The 16,753-nt window shown below is 55.1% G+C and overlaps 2 protein-coding genes and 2 non-coding genes across 6 annotated transcripts in view; all 4 read right to left on the reverse strand.

Moving 5' to 3' along the window:
• Window positions 1-4,322, reverse strand: part of PLXDC1 (plexin domain containing 1) — a 63,413-nt gene extending 59,091 nt beyond the window's left edge. Inside the window, exon 1 of one of the 2 annotated variants that reach the window (XM_081791264.1) lies at window positions 3,991-4,322. In XM_081791264.1, coding sequence (XP_081647390.1) covers window positions 3,991-4,066 — 76 coding nt within the window. In that variant the 5' untranslated portion in view covers window positions 4,067-4,322. The remainder of the gene's footprint in view (window positions 1-3,990) is intronic. The other variant, XM_078437203.2, reaches the window with a different exon arrangement.
• A 1,822-nt stretch (window positions 4,323-6,144) lies between these two features.
• Window positions 6,145-6,216, reverse strand: TRNAC-GCA (transfer RNA cysteine (anticodon GCA)). Its single transcript has one exon. It is a non-coding gene; the product is annotated as a tRNA-Cys (tRNA).
• Window positions 6,217-6,892: 676 nt separating this feature from the next.
• On the reverse strand, window positions 6,893-6,964 carry TRNAC-GCA (transfer RNA cysteine (anticodon GCA)). The gene has a single exon. It is a non-coding gene; the product is annotated as a tRNA-Cys (tRNA).
• Window positions 6,965-7,617: 653 nt separating this feature from the next.
• On the reverse strand, window positions 7,618-14,837 carry ARL5C (ARF like GTPase 5C). Of its 2 annotated transcripts, XM_060646221.3 has the most exons (7): window positions 14,286-14,837; window positions 13,067-13,234; window positions 12,394-12,454; window positions 11,088-11,235; window positions 10,332-10,415; window positions 9,724-9,875; window positions 7,619-8,475 (listed from the first exon to the last, which is right to left on the reverse strand). In XM_060646221.3, exons 2-7 carry the CDS (start codon window positions 13,110-13,112, stop codon window positions 8,427-8,429), a joined length of 540 nt encoding a protein of 179 aa, XP_060502204.1. In that variant the 5' UTR covers window positions 13,113-13,234; window positions 14,286-14,837; the 3' UTR covers window positions 7,619-8,426. The 2 variants fall into 2 exon arrangements, with proteins under 2 accessions (XP_060502203.1, XP_060502204.1); XM_060646220.3 differs by lacking the exons at window positions 12,394-12,454; window positions 13,067-13,234; window positions 14,286-14,837 and adding an exon at window positions 11,664-12,386 and having other exon boundaries at window positions 7,618-8,475.
• Between the last annotated feature and the right edge of the window lie 1,916 nt (window positions 14,838-16,753).

A 16,753-nucleotide genomic window follows, 5' to 3' on the forward strand; every position in this document is an offset into this window, starting at 1 on the left:
AGAAGGGAAGAAAGAAAGAAAGAAAGAAAAAGAAAGGAAGGAAGGAGGGAGGGAGGAAAGAAGGAAGGAAGGAAGGAAGGAAGGAAGGAAGGAAGGAAGGAAAGAAAGAAAAAGAAAGGAGGAAAGAAAGAAAGAAAGAAAGAAAGAAAGGAAGGAGGGAGGGAGGGAGGAAAGAAGGAAGGAAGGAAAGAAAGAAAGAAAGGAAGGAGGGAGGGAGGGAGGAAAGAGAGGGAGGGAAGGAAGGGGAGGGGGATCTTTAAATGCCTTGGTTACTTGAGATCCGCAAAGCTGAGAAAACCCTTCCCCTGGGGCACAGGCCCACTGGAAACCCTCACTGCAATGCCACAGCAATAAAGGAGCACAGGTTTGGAATCACACAAACTTGAAGTTGAACCCTGAATCTACTACTTACTGACTGTGACGCTGAACAAATTACCTAATCCCTCTAAACCTCAGCTTCCTTATCTGTAAAAGGGGAATGATAAAACCTACACTTGGAGTCTTTAACAAAATACTATACACAAAGCACCCAGCAAAGTTCCCCTGCCTTCTCTGGATTTTACATGAGAACCAACTTTCCAAGGAACTTGAGAGAGTCTCCAGACTCTGAGCTGAAATCTTGTGCCCTAATACAAAGTCCCCAGTTGCATCCTCTTGCTGGGAAACCCACTGAGGCTCCCACCATGGACCTTCCCCTGGGGAGAGGGAAGGAGGCACAAGGGATTAGCAGGAAGGGACCACCAAGTAGTCAGAGAAGAACGGGAGAGCAGAGAAGTGTGAGTTTCTCTCGAAGGGAGAGTCTGGGGTCCGTGACCACCTCTGATTCACTCACTCATTCAATACACACTCATTGAGACCCTACTGTGTGCCAGGCACTGCACTGGGTGCTGGGGCAACAAGAGGGAATGGGCAGACACAGCCCCTGTGCCCGTGAAAATTCCAGTTGGAAAAGACTCCTGCAAAATGAAGAATGTGGTGAACAAGAGAGCGTGCGGTGGGGACGGGTGCTCTAAGACAGACGGAAGTGTTGGGCTTTATTTCTACCCTGGGCAGCGCCATCACGGTGAGCCTGTGTGCGGAGGAGGAGGTGGCCCTTGAGCTGAGACCTGAATGAAGAGAAGCCCGTGTTACTTGAGGACCAGAGGGGACACAGCCTGGATGTGTTGAGGGATGGACCTGGGGAGCATGAGAGCAGGTGCCGGGATGGGGGGGGGGGGGGAGGGAGGCTATCCACTCTAAGAAATTTGGACTTTAAGGCAATAAAATCCAAGCTCTTATTTATTAATGTTTTCCTGAGAAATGGAAATTTTTCCCAATTGGAAAACAAAACAGAAATCTGGACTTTAGTCTCAGTTTGTTTGGAAGTGTCTGGTGGCAAGAAGGAGGTTGGAAGCAGAAGCATGGTTATAAGGGGCCCTAGACACAATCTGGCCCAAACCCCGTTTTATAAAAGAGGAACCCAAGGTGCAGAGAAAGGAGGAAGTGGCCAGGATCACCAGGGATTGGGGTTGGGCCTGATCTCCCGACTCCCAAACCAAAGACATGCCCTCCAGCTGCCTCTTCTCGCTATAGCTGTTTTAGGCAGCGCTGGTCCCACTGGGGCCGAACCCTGCTGCCCCTGCCAGTGCCTCCTAAGGCCATCTTCCTGTCTGTCCCCCTCTAGTGGTCTTCCCTCCCCTCCTGACTATATCTTTGGGTTACTCATCTTTCTCCTGCTTCCATTCTAATGATGGATGAAGTTTCAAGGCTCCACCAAACAAGCCAACCCATCAAGAGGGAGGGGAGACCGCAGCTCCCTCCTGAGGTCCCCCTGCCCACAGAGCTTGGAGCCTTGGGGCTGGATGATGCCCCTTCACATCCAGCTCCCCGCTGCCCTTTCACCAGGCCCCAGGGCTCCGCCACTGATCTGAGCCAGGCTGTCCCTCCTTAGAGGCCTCCCCTAGAATATCCACCCCTCCACCTCTTCCTCCAACAGACAACGCCCCCTACCTCCACACAGACCTTTCCTCCAATCCAGCCGGGCCTGGTGAAAAAAACCGCTGGACCGAGTCAATAGCTGCCCCCTCTGGCTTCCTAGAGCTTCCTTAAGTCCAACCCATCTCTCCTGCTGCAGAGAAAGTCCATTTTTTCCTGGCTGAATCTCTGGCAAAGCTGAGAAGACAGGGTGTCCTCTACTTAGAGATTTGAATTAAGTCTCTGCCTGCCCCCCTCTTCCCGACCTCCCCAGGTATCTACGACCCCAATCCGACTCTGAGGAGGCAGCCCTCAGCCAGGCCCCAGTCTGGCCACCATCCCCCAGCACATGCTTGTTACCTCTCAATTCCCCTTCCCCAACCGTCTCCACAGTTCTCCCAACTCAGCCAGGGGTCCAGGGCCCACCCCCCTCATCAACCCAGTCACATCCTGGGTTCAAAAGATCCCACCAGGTTTGGGGCTGCAAAGGACTTCAAAAATTGACCTGTCCAACCTCTTCCTTTTTATATCTATTTTTTGAATTATCAATTACCCACACATGTCACAACAAATCTGAAAGGGCACGACAGTCATAAAAAAGAAAAAAAATCTCTCGGAATCCCACCACCAAGAGGTAAAGATTTTGCTCACAGCCTCCCTTTATAAGTGGAGAAACAGGCCCAGAGAAGGAAAGTAACTTGTTCAAGGTTACACAGCAAGTGAGATGTTGGGACAAGAAGCCAAGTCTCTGGCCCTTGCCTGTGTGGTCTCCCTGAAACCTGGTGGTTCTGAACCAACAGCCTCTTGCCACATCAGCTTCCACTGCTCTCTGCCCACATTTTCACCACCAGTACCCTTTCCCACCCTCCTTCTCAACAGGGACCCAAGCTTGTCTCAGCTACATACAAGGACCATTAAAGTCAAGAACGCTGTCACTGATGCTGTGCCTGATGTAGCACACCTCAGAGACAAAGCAGCCCCAACTACAGCATCTCCCGGACAACCTCGTGCCACTGCTCTGTCCCATTTAAAGGACACCTATGTCAGTGAGGCATAAAGCTCTGTCTTCCCAATTCTGTCAAGAGGCTAGACTGCAAAGCACCCACCTCCCCAACCCCAGAGAAGGTCTGGGTGCCTGAGGAGAAAGGAGGGGCATGTAAAATTGCAAGCTGAAAAAATGGTTCTTTTATAATATGAGAGACTCAAGGTAGACCTCAGAAAGGACTTCCAGGTGGGAGAGATGATTGTGGAGAACGGTGTAGGGGAGAGGAGTGTGCAAATAGGAGCCCCCCCACTATCCAGAGCCAGAGCAACTAATGGCCAGAGTCCACAAGGACAGTACAGCAAGAGTGACAGGGGGACCCTGGAGGCTGGGGAAGGGGGGAGCAGCAAGTTGCTTCTTCGTGGGCCCAGGACTGTTCTCCAGGCTCCAAGCAGGGAGACGAAGCCTACTAGCAAGCCAGGCTGCTACAGAGCTTCCTCTGGGAGAGATGCTGGGTCTCCACCATTCCCCTGATTGCTCCCACCCAGCCCCAAAATCCGACTCAGACCCAACCGGGGTCAGCTTGGGGGTGGGGGTGGGGGTGGGGGGGCGGTGGGGCAGGAAGAGAAAGAGGAGGCAAAGCTGGGGCAGGAGGCACCCCAGGCTCCCCATCTCATCAGATTCATCCTCCTTCAGCGTGACCAGGGGTCTCTACGACTCCCCCACTGTCCCCTTTGGGGCCAGAGTCACTGCCTTATGTAGCCCCCTCTACTGGGGTCCCTCCAGTGTCCTTCCAGGAGGAAAGAAGTGGGGGGTATCAGTGTCTGCCGCCTTTACTCTCACTCACGCATGTGTTTAAAGAAAGTGAGTGGGTCCCTGTCCACCTGCCACAGCCCACAGAGCTCTTGGCCCTCCGCGGACAGTGCCCCCCCCCCCCCACCTCCAGCCCGACATCGCCAGCCGGTGGGTACTTGCTCGTGCCCACGCCTGCCTGACTGCCCCCTCCCGGGCCCCGGCCCACCCCCCTCCCCCCCCCCAACTCCGGCCAGTCCTACCTGCTCCGGGCGGGGGGCTCAGCGCCCGGGCAGCCTCCCTGAGCACCAGCACCAGGAGCCAGAGCTCTGCCCGCATGGTGGGTGTCGGGACCCGCCCCCGGCCCGCTGCGGCCCGGGCCCCGGCGAGGGAGGGGCCGGGCTCGGGCGGCGCGGTCCCCGGGGCTGGCGGGCGGAGGAGTGGGCGGCGAGGCGGCGGCGGAGCGCGGGGCCCGGCGGGGCGGCGGGAGCGGGCGCGGGCGCGGGCGCGGGCGGGCGGCGAGCGAGCAGAGCGGCGGCCTCCCCTGAGCGCGGAAGGGGAGGGGGCGGGGCGGGGGGGCGCGGCGCCTCCCGAGCGCTCCCGGAGTCTTCCCGGGTCCTCCCAGCCCTCCCGGAGCGCTCCGAAGGCGGTTGGGGGGGGGGGGGGGCGGGGGGGGGTGCTGGGGGCGGAGTAGGGGACGGGGCGGGGGACCCTGGGCTGGGAGAAGCCCTGGAGAGCAGCCGCGGCACCCCACCCCGCACCTTAGCTCCTGCCTCCCTTCCCCTCCTTCCCTCCCGTGGGAAAGCCGGGGAGACAAAACCCTGGTGGGGGGTGCACACTCCAGGAAGGGACAGGCCGCCTCTTTCCTCGGACGATGGACTCCTGCCATACCGACCCCCCAAGCTCTACCAGGCTTCCCGACTTTCTGGGCTGTTCCTCAGAGTTCTGTGGCTTTCTGATGCCCATCCCCACCCCAGGAATCTCCCCTTGCAGCAGAGACCCCCCAGCTTCTCTCACCAGTACAGGCCCGAATTCCACCCACCGACCCCGTGGCTCCTTTCTTTTTTTCCCGTCACTCCCCATTTCCAGCACCGTCTTGCCCACCAGCCCAGCAGACACGGGAGGCGGGGGGGGGGGGGGGGGGGGGGGGGGGGGATGAAGGGGGCCTGGCTCACACCTACTTTAAAATAGCCTGCACCTCCCCTCACCCCCCGGCCAGAAGGTAGCCGAAGCCACCCTTCTCTTTGGGGACTCCAGGCCTGCTCAGGGTCCCAATCAATCTTCAAAGCCAGCCCCACAGCAAGAAGACGTCTCACCCCACCTGCCACCACCTTATGACAGACTCTGGGGAATAGATCACCATTTTTTTTTTTTTTTTTCTTCCAGGACAGAATAAAAATACCCGCAATTTAGGAGATTTAATAGACGGCAGGGAATCAGGTCAGGACACGGAATTGTCTCTTCCCTCCCCTGACCTACTTTGTGCGATACCAAGGAGCTGGAGCACCGGGGGGGGGGGGGGGGGGGGGGGGTCGCGAGTGAGGGGTAAGGGGCTTCTGGCTTCTTCTGGGGCTGGGGCCTAGGGACTGGACAATCGCGGACAGGTAGGGTATGGACTCTGAGTGCCCTTGGGGGAATTCCCCAGGAAGAGGGATACGCGTGGGGACAGGAGAAGGAACAGCATGGGCTGGAAGAGGGGTGTTCCCTGACAGGCCAAAGGAAGGACCTGAGAAGGAAACAAGAACTAAAAGACCCCCTAATCCCTCAGAATCCCAGTTCCTCCCTCCTCTGGATTCGGGGTCCCAGAAACAACCTCCTCCAGCCCTGAACTCTTTAATCCTTTACAATGGGACAAGGCAAGGCCTGTCTATAAGTTCTTCTCGTTGTCTAATTCAAATCCCAATTTTGCCCACTCTCAAGTGGGAATAGGCATCCGCCTCCAGCTGTGGCTTCTTGCTGCCCTCTAGTGGCCACATGGAGAGACGCGGTCTGTCTTACAAGGTTTCTTTTAAGGGCTCAGGCTGAAAACAGCAGCTTGGAAATAATTAGAAGCAAGGGACGTAAATTTTTTTAAATGTAAGCCTCAGGATCTTGAGTGTACATCAAAATCACCTGGAAGGCTTATTAAAACACAAATTTCTGGACGCCACTCCCAAGTTTCTAATTCAATAGTTCTCAGAAAAAGCGAGAATCTGCATTTCTAACACGCCTCCAGGTGGTGGTGCTGGTCCGGGGAGCACATTTTAAGAACCATAACTTGAGAATTCCCGCCTTTTGCAGGCTCTCGTCTTTCTTGCACCAATTGTCGTCTCCCCAAAAGAGAGGTGGCGAAGGAAATGTCAACATGAAATTGTGGACAGGGGGAACCTTTAAATAAAAACGCGCATGGACACCGTGGTCCACGAAAACTGATCCTAAGGGGGCACCCGGATTTGAACCGGGGACCTCTTGATCTGCAGTCAAATGCTCTACCACTGAGCTATACCCCCTCTGCTGACGTCTTGGCGCGGTAGCGTCTTAGTGCTTCTGCTGCGCAGGCGCTTTGACGGATTTGCGAAAAGTGGAGTCCGACGTTTACGAAAATTGGGAATGATCTCAATCTCAAAAGATTACTCTCCTGAGCGCAGAACTTGTTTCCCGAAAATGCAGTTTGGGAATGTGGGAGGAGAAAGCCCTCGAGATCATTCGAGAGCCCTCGATTCGGAGACATTCTCTTGCGCCGGGTTCCCAGTTTCCTGCCCTGCTAGAGCTCCTTTATTGCTTCTTGGCGCCCCTCTTTCCGTCCCGCACGCTCAGGCGCGCTTTTCTGGGCCTTCCTTCCCCAGCCCAAGCCTGGCCCTTAGATACTCGGCCTCCCTCCCCAGGAAAAGCCGTCGGGTCACTGGCCAAGCGGACCTGGGAGTGGGACCGCCTCAGCCGTAGCACTACCGAAGTGGGCCGTCTGTATCGTCCATCTAGGGTTAGCCCGGAGCTCCTTGCCCTCGCACTGCATCCCTCTAGTCTACACACGCGACCTGAGTGCGTGGGTCTGCGAGGCCGGGACTCCACCCTGGCCTTCCTGCAAAATGAAGTAACAGGGCCCTAAGTTGCACCCCCTCTCCCTTGCTAGGGCACTTTGAGAGGTGGACTGCAGGACAAAGAAAACACGAAAAGGCTGAAACACAGAGGGGGCACCCGGATTTGAACCGGGGACCTCTTGATCTGCAGTCAAATGCTCTACCACTGAGCTATACCCCCAGCACGCCTTTGGCTTCTTCTTAGAATAGATCTCTGTAGTATAAGAAAATATCAAATTACGCTGTTACCTGAGAGCTGTGCCAAAACGATCTAATGGAAAGAGCAGAATCTGAATGGGGATGGCTAGGATTGCTGAGTTCTTCCTCCACAATCACGCCTCAGGAAAACCACAGGGTTAAGGAATCCTGGGACCTCTACAACTGTGTCCTGACTGTCCCCGAGATGTCCACTGCCTGACTTGGGAAGGAGAGAGACCCACAGGTTCCAGGACCATCCCAGGTCTTATGGGGTAACGGCACTGCTCCCTGTATACAGATGGACAGCCTGGGTTTCCATCCTGTCTTCAGCTCTACCGAGATAGGACTGCTGGGCTTTTCAAATCCCTAAGGGCCTCTACTTCCCTCCTCCATGAGTCAGCATCAAGCCCCTCCACCCCTAGCCCCAGGTACAGCCGAAAGTTCCCAGTCCTGGCAAGCCAAGTGTCAGTTACCTGGGCAGAGGGTGATAGAGCCCAGGACCAAAGAGCCAGCCAGTCCTCTGGGCAGATGGACCTTAAGGCACCACCCCCTCTATTTCCAAGGAAGATTTCCCCCTACCTGATAGCCCCGTACAAAAACCAAAAGCTAGTTTGAAGCACAGGTAGAAGGAGCAGGCAGAAATAAGAGGTGAGCAGTTTTCAATGGCATTTATTACACTTTTATAAAAATTCTAAAACAATGTGGAAAAAAGTCATTACAAAAGATGGTCAAGATAGGCACTCTGTAGGAATCGGGGAAATTTGGGAGGAATGGGATTCACATTGGAAGGACCGGGAATGAAGGGCATAGGATGAGATGGCTGAACGCTCACAAGCTGTGGTCAGAGCCAGCATCTCAGAGGGAACAGAAAGGCCTGGGAGGAGTGGGACTCCCCGCCATGCAAGGGACTGTCCCTGTCTGGGGTGTCCCGTCCTCCTCCCTTCCCACCAGTTTTTGGCTTTGCCCTCCTTCCCCTGAGCCCGCCCCTTCACCTCTCTGGAATCTCCTTTCCTCAAAGATGGCTGAGGGGCCAGAGAGCTGGGGTGGGAGCCAAGGGGCCAGGGGTGGGGTTCTAGGAAATAAAGAGCAATTCCACGGGTCTCTTACTCCGCCCCCCCCCCCATTTTTTCCTCAAAGAGGCTGCAGGCCAAGGGGACTGGGCTCCACGTCCTAATCCCTCAACATGTCCAACAGCTTGCCTGGTGCCTCCAAGGACACCTGCTTCCACGGAGGAAAGGGCAGCTTTTCTGCTGTCCTATCTACAGCAATTCAGGGCATGCAGTCAAACTCACAGGGTTGGGTGGACTGTGGCAATCTCACCTCACTGTCCATAGCCGACCCAGCTCCCATCCGAGAATCGTAGAAAAGGAATAGTCACTTGGGTTTTCCACCCACGTAGTCCAAGCAAAACCCCCAAAGTATTTGGATGGCCTCAGCCTGGGACATCAGTTGGCAGTGGTCTGAGACTGCATCCACTGGAGCCCCGCGGGCAGCCTGCAGGGAAGGTGGAACAGGGCAAAGATCAGCATATCCTGCAAGGATGACGGCCTCCAAGCCCCCGGCCCCTACCCAGAGCTGACGGAGGGGACAACCAATGTCGCATCCAATCTCTCAATCGACAAGCATAAATGGACTGAGTACATCAGGTACTGTGCTAGGGGTTGGGGTTACTGGTGAAAAAAAACAGACATGCCCTCTGCGGTCTACCGTCTGGCAGAGGGGATGGATGTGGGTTGCGGGAGGAGGGTGGCAAGGACGCTATCAGAAACATGTGGTTCCTTGGGCCCACCTGCCTAAAGTCTCCGGGCGCCTGGGTCCCCAGCCTGCTGTGATCCCACTTGAGAGAGAAAAGAGAACTTTCCAAGCCTGACTCAAGGCCCTTTCTATGTGACCGTGACCTGGTTCCTTCACATCCTTCAGGTATTTATACTCAGCAGCTACTTTCTGGTGGCCCCTCCCTGGTACCTTATCCAAAATGGCAACATTTGCCCACGTACTTCCAATCTCCTTTGCCTACTTGATCTTTCCCAAGCATTTATCACTTTCTAACTTACTATATATGTTTCTTATTTTTATTGTTTAGTGTCTGCCCCCCCCCCCCCATGGAAAGTAACCTCCATGAGGGCAGGGGATTTTGTGGTTTGTTCGCCGCTGTTTCTCTGGTGCCTAGAAAAGTGCCTGGCACAAATTCAGGGCTCGATAAATGTTGAATGATTGATGTCACGTGCTCTCAACAGGAACTTACAGAGGGAGTAGGTATACTCACCCTCCTCTTTACAGATAAGAAAACTCAAGGTCAGAAAGAGTCAGCAACTTCTGCCTGGAAGGCTTGCCCCCAGGTCTTCCCATGGCTGTGGCCGTCTTCTCCCCATTTGGATTGCAGCCCAAAGGTCATGTCCTAGTAGAGGGCGTCCCTGACCACCAGAGCTGAGTCAGACCCAACCCTGCCCCGTCTATCACTGTTAATCCAATTTCACTTTATTCAAAGCACCTCTCTGTACCTAAAATGTTTGTGCTGAGGTGGCCTGTCGCCTGTCTTTCAGAATGAGCCTGAGCGCAGGCACTCTATCCTGCTCACTGCTTACCCACAGCATCTCAGCTGTGGGTGGGTGCTTGACTGACTCGGCCCAGGATCTAAGTGTGAGCCAGATCCTGACAGGAGAGAAACAGGAGAAGGTTCTGATGGTCAGCTGTTCATTGGTTGGGCCGAACCCTGGAGGTGCAGGTGGGGCAGCCACTAACCCTTCCCCAGTGAGGGCACAGCATCCCTGTATGTGCCACGGGTGGTCTTTGATGGCACTAAGAGTGAGGAATTGAGAGATTTCCACGGTGGTCATGGAGTTCTTCATATCCTGCTTGTTGGCAAAGATCAGGACGGAAGCATCTCGCAGAGCCTGTGGACAGAAGAGCCCAGCCCCAGTCACCTGCAGGAGAGGCCCATGCCCAGGTGGGACAGGGATAGGGCAACCACATCAAGTGAAAACAACCACATCCATGGACACCGACAGCTCACGGAATGCCTCCCAACCAGCTCATATGATCCTTACAACGGTCCCATGAGGCAGTAATTTGGTGATCCCTCCCATTTCATACTTGGGCAAACTGAGGATGCGAGAAGTGAGGCGACCTGTTGGGGGGTCCCACAGTGAATGAGAACCGGGGTCAGGACCCGAACCAGCAACTCTGGCTTCTGTGACCAGTCGTGCTGAGGGCATTATTGCTCTTCAGACTGCCGGGGTGGAGGCTCTCAGAGACTGGGGGATCAGGAATGAAGCTCAGAGAGGCTAAGAGAGTCGGCTGAAGTCACACAGTGAGGACACTGGGCTCTCTCCCAACCTCAGGGGCCTTACCTCATGGGCCAGCATCCTGTACAGCTCCTCCCGAGTGGTCAGCAGCCGATCCCGGTCCGTGCTGTCAATCACAAGGATGATGAACTGGCCAGCAGAGGGGAACTGTGAGCGGTGGGCTTTTCCTCTGATGAGCGTGTCTCCTGCCCACTGTGCTCCCGGACCAGCCTCTGCACCACCCGGATGTAAGCCCCACAGAGAACTGGTCTGGTCTCAAGCTCTCACTGCCTCGTTGCATTTTAATTCCCTTTTCCACCTAGGCAGTGGGGGAGGCGGGGCACACAGCACAACCTCTGATTGCGCGCCAGAGGCTGGGCCAAGCCCTGGCCATTCACGACTCCGGTCAGGTCCCCCGTGCCGTTGGGACCATTATGATCCCCATTTACAAATGAGGAGACGCGTTCCGCAGGAGGACAGATCTTGCTCTATGACACACAGCTGGTGAGTGGGAGAAAGTAAGGCCCCTGGAGACCAAGGGCCTACCCCATGCAGTGTATCAAAGTGCAAGCAAACAGATCTGCCAAGGAGTATCCAAAAATCTTAACTGAACGCTGTGCTGCATTAAGTATTTGAAACATATGCATTAGCTATTGTTTTATTATTTAAATTTCACAACAATTGAGGGAAGTCATTGCAATCTCCACCTCACCAAGCGGGGACTGGGGGTGGGGGGGAAGCAAGGCTCAGAGAAGGCTCAGTGACGGGCTCACATCACACAGCTGCCTTGAAGGCCCCTTCCGGCCCCGACACTCTCCTCACCTCAGTGTTGGAGTAGTACGTGTTCCAGGTAGAGCGCAGAGCCTCCTGTCCCCCTATGTCCCACATGAGGAAGTGTGTCTTTTGCAGAACAATCTCCTCCACATTGCTACCGATGGTGGGAGATGTATGGACCACCTCATTCATCAGGCTGGGGAGGGAAGAGAGGTCACCAAGAGCATGGCCCGTTCTGTTCCCACCCCTCTGCTCGCAAGTCAGGCTGAATCAAACTCAGAACGGCTCAGCCCCGGGTTGACCAAGTCTCTGGGCCCAGGGGAGTGCAGGCAGGAGTAAGACCGAGTCTTGCCCTGGTGCAGACCCAAGAGATGGGAGTCTAATTAGAGCAGTGTCCCCAAACTTTAATGTGCAGCTGAATCACCTGGGAGTCTTGTTAAAATGCAGGTTCTGATCCAATGAGCCTAGGCAGGGGCCCAGTGTTTTGCGTTTCTAACAAGCTTCCAGTTGATGCCAATGCGGCTGGTCTGTGGACCACCCTTTGAGTAGCAAGGGATTTTGGGAAAAGGAGACCGATACAAGCGAAGGCCATCAGAGAGGAGCTTTAACATAGAAAACACTCACCGTTTTATATGTAGGGAGTGCCTCTGGAAGATCCGGGCATTAGGGCGGGGAAACTTAGTTTTCACTGTATGCGTGTGTAGTGTTTGATTTTCTCTTTTCTTCTGGTTTAAAATAACCATTTACATACACTACTTTTTCAGGGGAAAATCTTCCTAAGTAAATACTCTGGAGGCTCCAAAGGAGAGAGTTGCCATCCAGAGACTGCATATTGGGAAAAGCACCGATGGATAATTAGTCAGCACTTGTGTCCATCTCGGCTGGATCGGGAGCCACAAAGCTCAGCCAGACTCCAAACTGCACCCTCTCCCTTTTGGGTGTGAAGAAGGGGACAAAGTTAGGAGGCAAAGGTGAGGTGCGGGAGTTAGAAAGGAGAGACCGGCCGCTAGGGGGAGCGAAGAGCAGGGAGGCGGGAAGAGAAGTCCGTTTCTGACAGCTTCAGGGCTGCACAACCTAGTCTGGTCGGTTCGGGGCCGGGGGCGGGGGGGGGGGGTGTATGGCGGGGAACACTAGGGCTGCCCATACGAGCAGGATTCGAATCCCAGGCGAGGGGCCACAGGTCTGAAGGCTCACTGTACCAGGAAGGTCACACCAGCGTCCCCCCCTCACCACTCCTCCTGGCTACTGGAAAAAAACCGGGGACCCAGGGAAGGGCTCCGGTGATTGGTCCAAATGTCTGTCAGTCTGGTGGGAAGACCCAACCCCCACCTCTTTCCATCAGAGGGTCACTTACAACTGGTAGAGAATGGTGGTCTTTCCCGCATTGTCCAGTCCCACGATGATGACCTTGTGCTCTGGAGTCATCCAGGGGGAAGGACAGGGTCAGGGCCAAACTCAGTAACCAAGGGACCGTGTGCCCTATCGGGCTTCCCCAGAAGAAGACGAGTGTTTCCAGCGGGCTGGGAGACCTCTGCCCACTGTACCACTTCTGCTCCCCTACACCCCTCCCCCACACAAAACCAACTGGACAGGTTTGCTTCCCACCCAGCCCCGGACACCCGCGCCACTCCCAGACAGTAGAGACGAGAGCTGAGCGCCACCTCCGTCACTCCATATTTCCAGAAAAGTGGTTGTCCGAAAGGTCAGGGGAGCCCTGGGCTTGCCAAGAGAAGGGGTCTGGGGAAAGAGCCGAGCGCGAAATCGCCATCGCAGGAAAAGCGGCGGCGGCTTTTAGCCAGGAGGAAGGAGGCTTGTCCAACCCTGCGCCCCGGGGTGCACCGTAGCGCGCGACCCTCGAAGAGCAGGCGGGGAGGGGGCAGGGGAGACCGCGGAGTCTGCAAGAAGTGCCCACGCAGGGCTCTCGGAGCCCGAGGTCCCCCAGCGCATCCGCCCCCACCCCAGATCTGGGGAGCCCCAGGTGGGAGCCGGATCAAAGCCGTCGCTTGAAGGCACTGTGCGCCCTTTACCCTGGTTCGCGAAGATGCTCATCAGCTTGGCGATCAGTAGTCCCATAGCGCGTCCCCGGCCGGAGAGGGGCAAGACTCAGCGACCTTCGGGCACCCGGGTCCTTCGGGCACCCGGGTCTACCCAGGGTGCTTGCAGCCCCGCCCCCCGGGGGGGGGGTCAAGTTTTGCCTGTGAGGTCACGGAAGTCCCACGAGTCACCTGCGGAGCCTGGGAATCCCCTGGGACGCTGCCCCCGCCCCCCGCCCCGCGTGTGCTATGGATGTCACGGTGACAATGAACAAGCTACTTGTCTAGAGCCCTGCAGGTGCAAGGAAAATGGGGTCCAGACTCCACATCCTCCCCTTTGCCCTGAGAAAACTCCAGAGGTTCTCTGGGCGAACTGCTCCCTCACTGCATATCAAGGATGCTCACCGCAGTGACCCACAACCAGGCCCCAGATCTCCCTTCTCCAAGTGCCATGTCTGGGTCACTAGACTGAAGCAAAACCCTACTTTCTGCACCTGCCAGCTATGGGAGCAGAGGGCTCACTGATCCTCTCTGAGCTGGGAGAATATTCCAGCTCTCAACGGATCTCTAGTGGTTTCACTAGTGTGGGGCTTGTAGGCCCCCTCAAAGTTAGTTCTCTTAGGGAAGGGCAGGGTCTCCCAAATCCCTTGGTGAGAGGCAACTTCTAGAAATAAATCAGTACTGCTTCTATAATTCATTAGCAAACCGACTGCTCAGGCGCAGCCCCCAGATCGTGGGCTGGGGGGGGGGGGGGGGTTGGACATCTGAAGATAGGGATGGAACATAAAGAGAGATCTCACAGCCAGAGGCCGTATAGAGGGGCGCCCGATACTAAGAGCCAGGAGAAGAGAACCTGGGCCAAGAGAGAGCCGGGCTGGAGAAGGAAGAGGAAGGAGGAGATTTTTGTTATGAATTTCCTTCTTTGCTTAAACTGGGAAAAACCAGAAAACAAAAAGAGAAGTGGAGAAGGCAAACCAACCTCAGGCTGAGGGGGCAGTTAGTTGAGGCCGTTATCACACAGGAGAATCAGCTCCTTCTGCCCCACGGCCACTGCCCTCCTAGAGCCATTAGTGCTCCGCTTCGCTAAGGGAACAACCTCTAACTTGTCTCCCTGCCTCTGCCTCCCCCTGACTCAGCACAGCCCTATTCACCTTTGTAAAGCACAGCTCAGATGATTGCCTATCGCCCACTGGCTTCAGATCAGTCTCCTCACCTGACGTTCAAGAGCCTCTGTGAGCAGCCCTCACCTGCCTTTTCAAGTGATCTCTTATGTCCTGCATCCACTGGTCCTTGCCCACATAGGCCGAGCCCCTTCCAACTCGGCTTTTGCTTCTGTGTTCCCTCCACCTGAATGCTTTCACTTTCCCAGGAAGGTGGATGGACTCCTAAAACTTACTAGCTGCCTTCCATAAAAGCCACCTACTTCCCAAGCCCTGGCCTGGTGCTCCAGACAAATGGGGCTTCTCTTTAGCCTGAGATTGTAGACTGGCCTGTTTGTGCCAATCAGCTGTGAGACCTAGAGGGTGGGGTTCATGTCTTGTTCGCCTGTGTTCTGCTCCCCACTCCGGGCCTGGTCCCCTGCCTGGCACACATAAGAAATGTGCGGCTATTGAAGTACAGTAAGTTATGCCATAGCTTGAGAGATGGTGTTTCGAACATTTAAAAAGAGGTGTGAGCACAAGTTGAAGAGGAATGAGGAAGGCTGGGAAGTTCATGGAGAGAAGAGGGAAAACAATTGGCTAAATAAGGAATTTTCATCCCACCCGCCTTGGTGCCTGGAGTTAGAAGGAAGGAGAATTGACTACCAGAGCCCGTTTCAGCCCCAGGAAAGGAACGCGGAGTGTGATGGCAGGTGCAGGGTGGGTAGCGGGGTGGGGGTGGGGGTGGGGACACAGAAAGGTGCTGGGGGAAGCAGCAATACTTTAAGCCCTTTTACCATCTGTTTCCGGGGGGTGGGGGGGAGGAACCTCAGTGCATCCTGCTCCCAACCCCCCCCCCCATTACCACCACCAAATTGCAGAATTGAAAGTGACATTCTGCTAGCTGGAACACATTCAGTAAACAGACAAGGGCTGCTTCTGCTGTGAAACCTAGGGCCTCGGTCTTAGGGGGCATTCATTCATTTATTTGACAAATATGAGTCAGGAGTTAGGAAACATGCCAAGTAGACAAAACAGACCCGGTCTGGCTCTTTTGGAGCTTACGGTCTAGTGGGAGAGAGAAATATACACACCAAAAAAACAAAAACAAAACCAAACCCTGAGAGACAGTAGGTAGGATGGCCTGACTTAGAAGGGAGTCACAGCTCACTTTTCTGAGGATGTGATTTTGGAGCTAAGACAAGATTTTCCTCTAGGGTACCGGCTGGAACACCCCTTGCTCCTGGGCCATGGAGGTCCCAGCTCAGCTCCCTTGACTTTCTGGAAGGTGGAAACCTTCAGCCACACCCAGGACTCACTGTGGACAGAAGCTACTGGTCAAGGAATGAGATGAGGGGTCCCAGATAAGAGGGGTCCCAGCACCTCAGTTCCCCACTCCCTGAGGTGACCGTGGTGGTAACATCAGCCTCTCTAGACCTCATCCCAGCCGACTTCACGGTTGTTGAAATCTTCACATGTTGACAACCGCCAACGTGCTGAGTGTACATCAGTTGAGGGCTTGTGGTTACCAAAAGACAAGAATCTCTCTTTCTTCATCTCTCACTATCTCCACGCTACCTCGAAATGCCCCCGCCTGCAAGTTCCGGGCAAATGCAATTTCAGGCAGCAGACGCACGAAGAGAAGACAAACATATTCAGACACCTGCTTCCTCCTCCCCTTGCAGAAGCTGGAGCGGGGGGATTAGCACTAGATTTAGGGCTCACAGGCGCCACAGAACTTGAACTCCAAAGATCTGAATTCAAGTCCTTGCTGCATACCTGTGCAGCTATGGACAAGCTGCGAGCTTTATCTATAAACTAAAGTTAATCATCTCCGCCCTTGATTCAAAATATCAGCCTCCACCCCAGATAGAGCTCTCTGCCGTTCCCCGATTCTCCAGACCAAGCACCCATCTGTCTCCTGCTCTTCTCTTGGACATCCTCCCGCAGGCACCATAAACCCACCTTGTCCAAAGCTAGACATCATTTCTGTCTCTAACCTGGTTCTTCCACCTGCTTCCTCTATGTCTGGAAAGACCATCACCCAGAGTCACCCCGTGATGCCTCCCTCCTGCCTCCCTCCCTCTCTCTGGCCACCTCCAAGAGCCAGATTGGAGAGCTCTTGATTCTCCCTGCTAGATGGAGGCAGCCACCGCCTCCTTTCCCATTCCACTGTTGTGGCCCATTGCAACCCCGCCCCCCGCCTCTTACCTGGAGTATTGCAGCCGTTTCCAGGGCAGGCCCTCCAATTTATGCTCCAAACTGCAACCAAGGCAACTTGGCCATTGCTACTTACAATCCTTCACTTTCTGCACACTAGCTTCAGGACAAAGTCCAAACTCCTTAACATGACTCAAGGCCCCCATGACCTGGTCCTGCTGACCCCTCTCTGACCATCACCTTGAAAGCACACTTTGCCTGTGAAGTGCCAAGAAGATGCCACGCATGCCACCCGCTTCCTCTGCCTTGAACACTTCCCCCCAGGCTAACTCCTAACCAGCCTTCTAGATTCCACTCGAGCCTCACCTCCTCTGAGAAGCCT

Source organism: Panthera onca, chromosome E1 (assembly GCF_046562875.1).
Source record: "Panthera onca isolate mPanOnc1 chromosome E1, mPanOnc1 haplotype 2, whole genome shotgun sequence".
In the NCBI taxonomy this organism is placed as follows: domain Eukaryota; kingdom Metazoa; phylum Chordata; class Mammalia; order Carnivora; family Felidae; genus Panthera; species Panthera onca.

What these genes read in the sequence shown, in the direction of transcription:
- ARL5C (XM_060646220.3), bottom strand. Translation starts at nt 11,782, where the DNA reads ATGGTTATTTTAAACCAGAAGAAAAGAGAAAATCAAACACTACACACG. An exon ending in CGTACTACTCCAACACTGAG is followed by an intron (nt 10,416 to 11,087) that starts GTGAGGAGAGTG and finishes TCTGCTGGCCAG; the next exon opens with TTCATCATCCTTGTGATTGA. An exon ending in ACAGGATGCTGGCCCATGAG is followed by an intron (nt 9,876 to 10,331) that starts GTAAGGCCCCTG and finishes TTCTGTCCACAG; the next exon opens with GCTCTGCGAGATGCTTCCGT.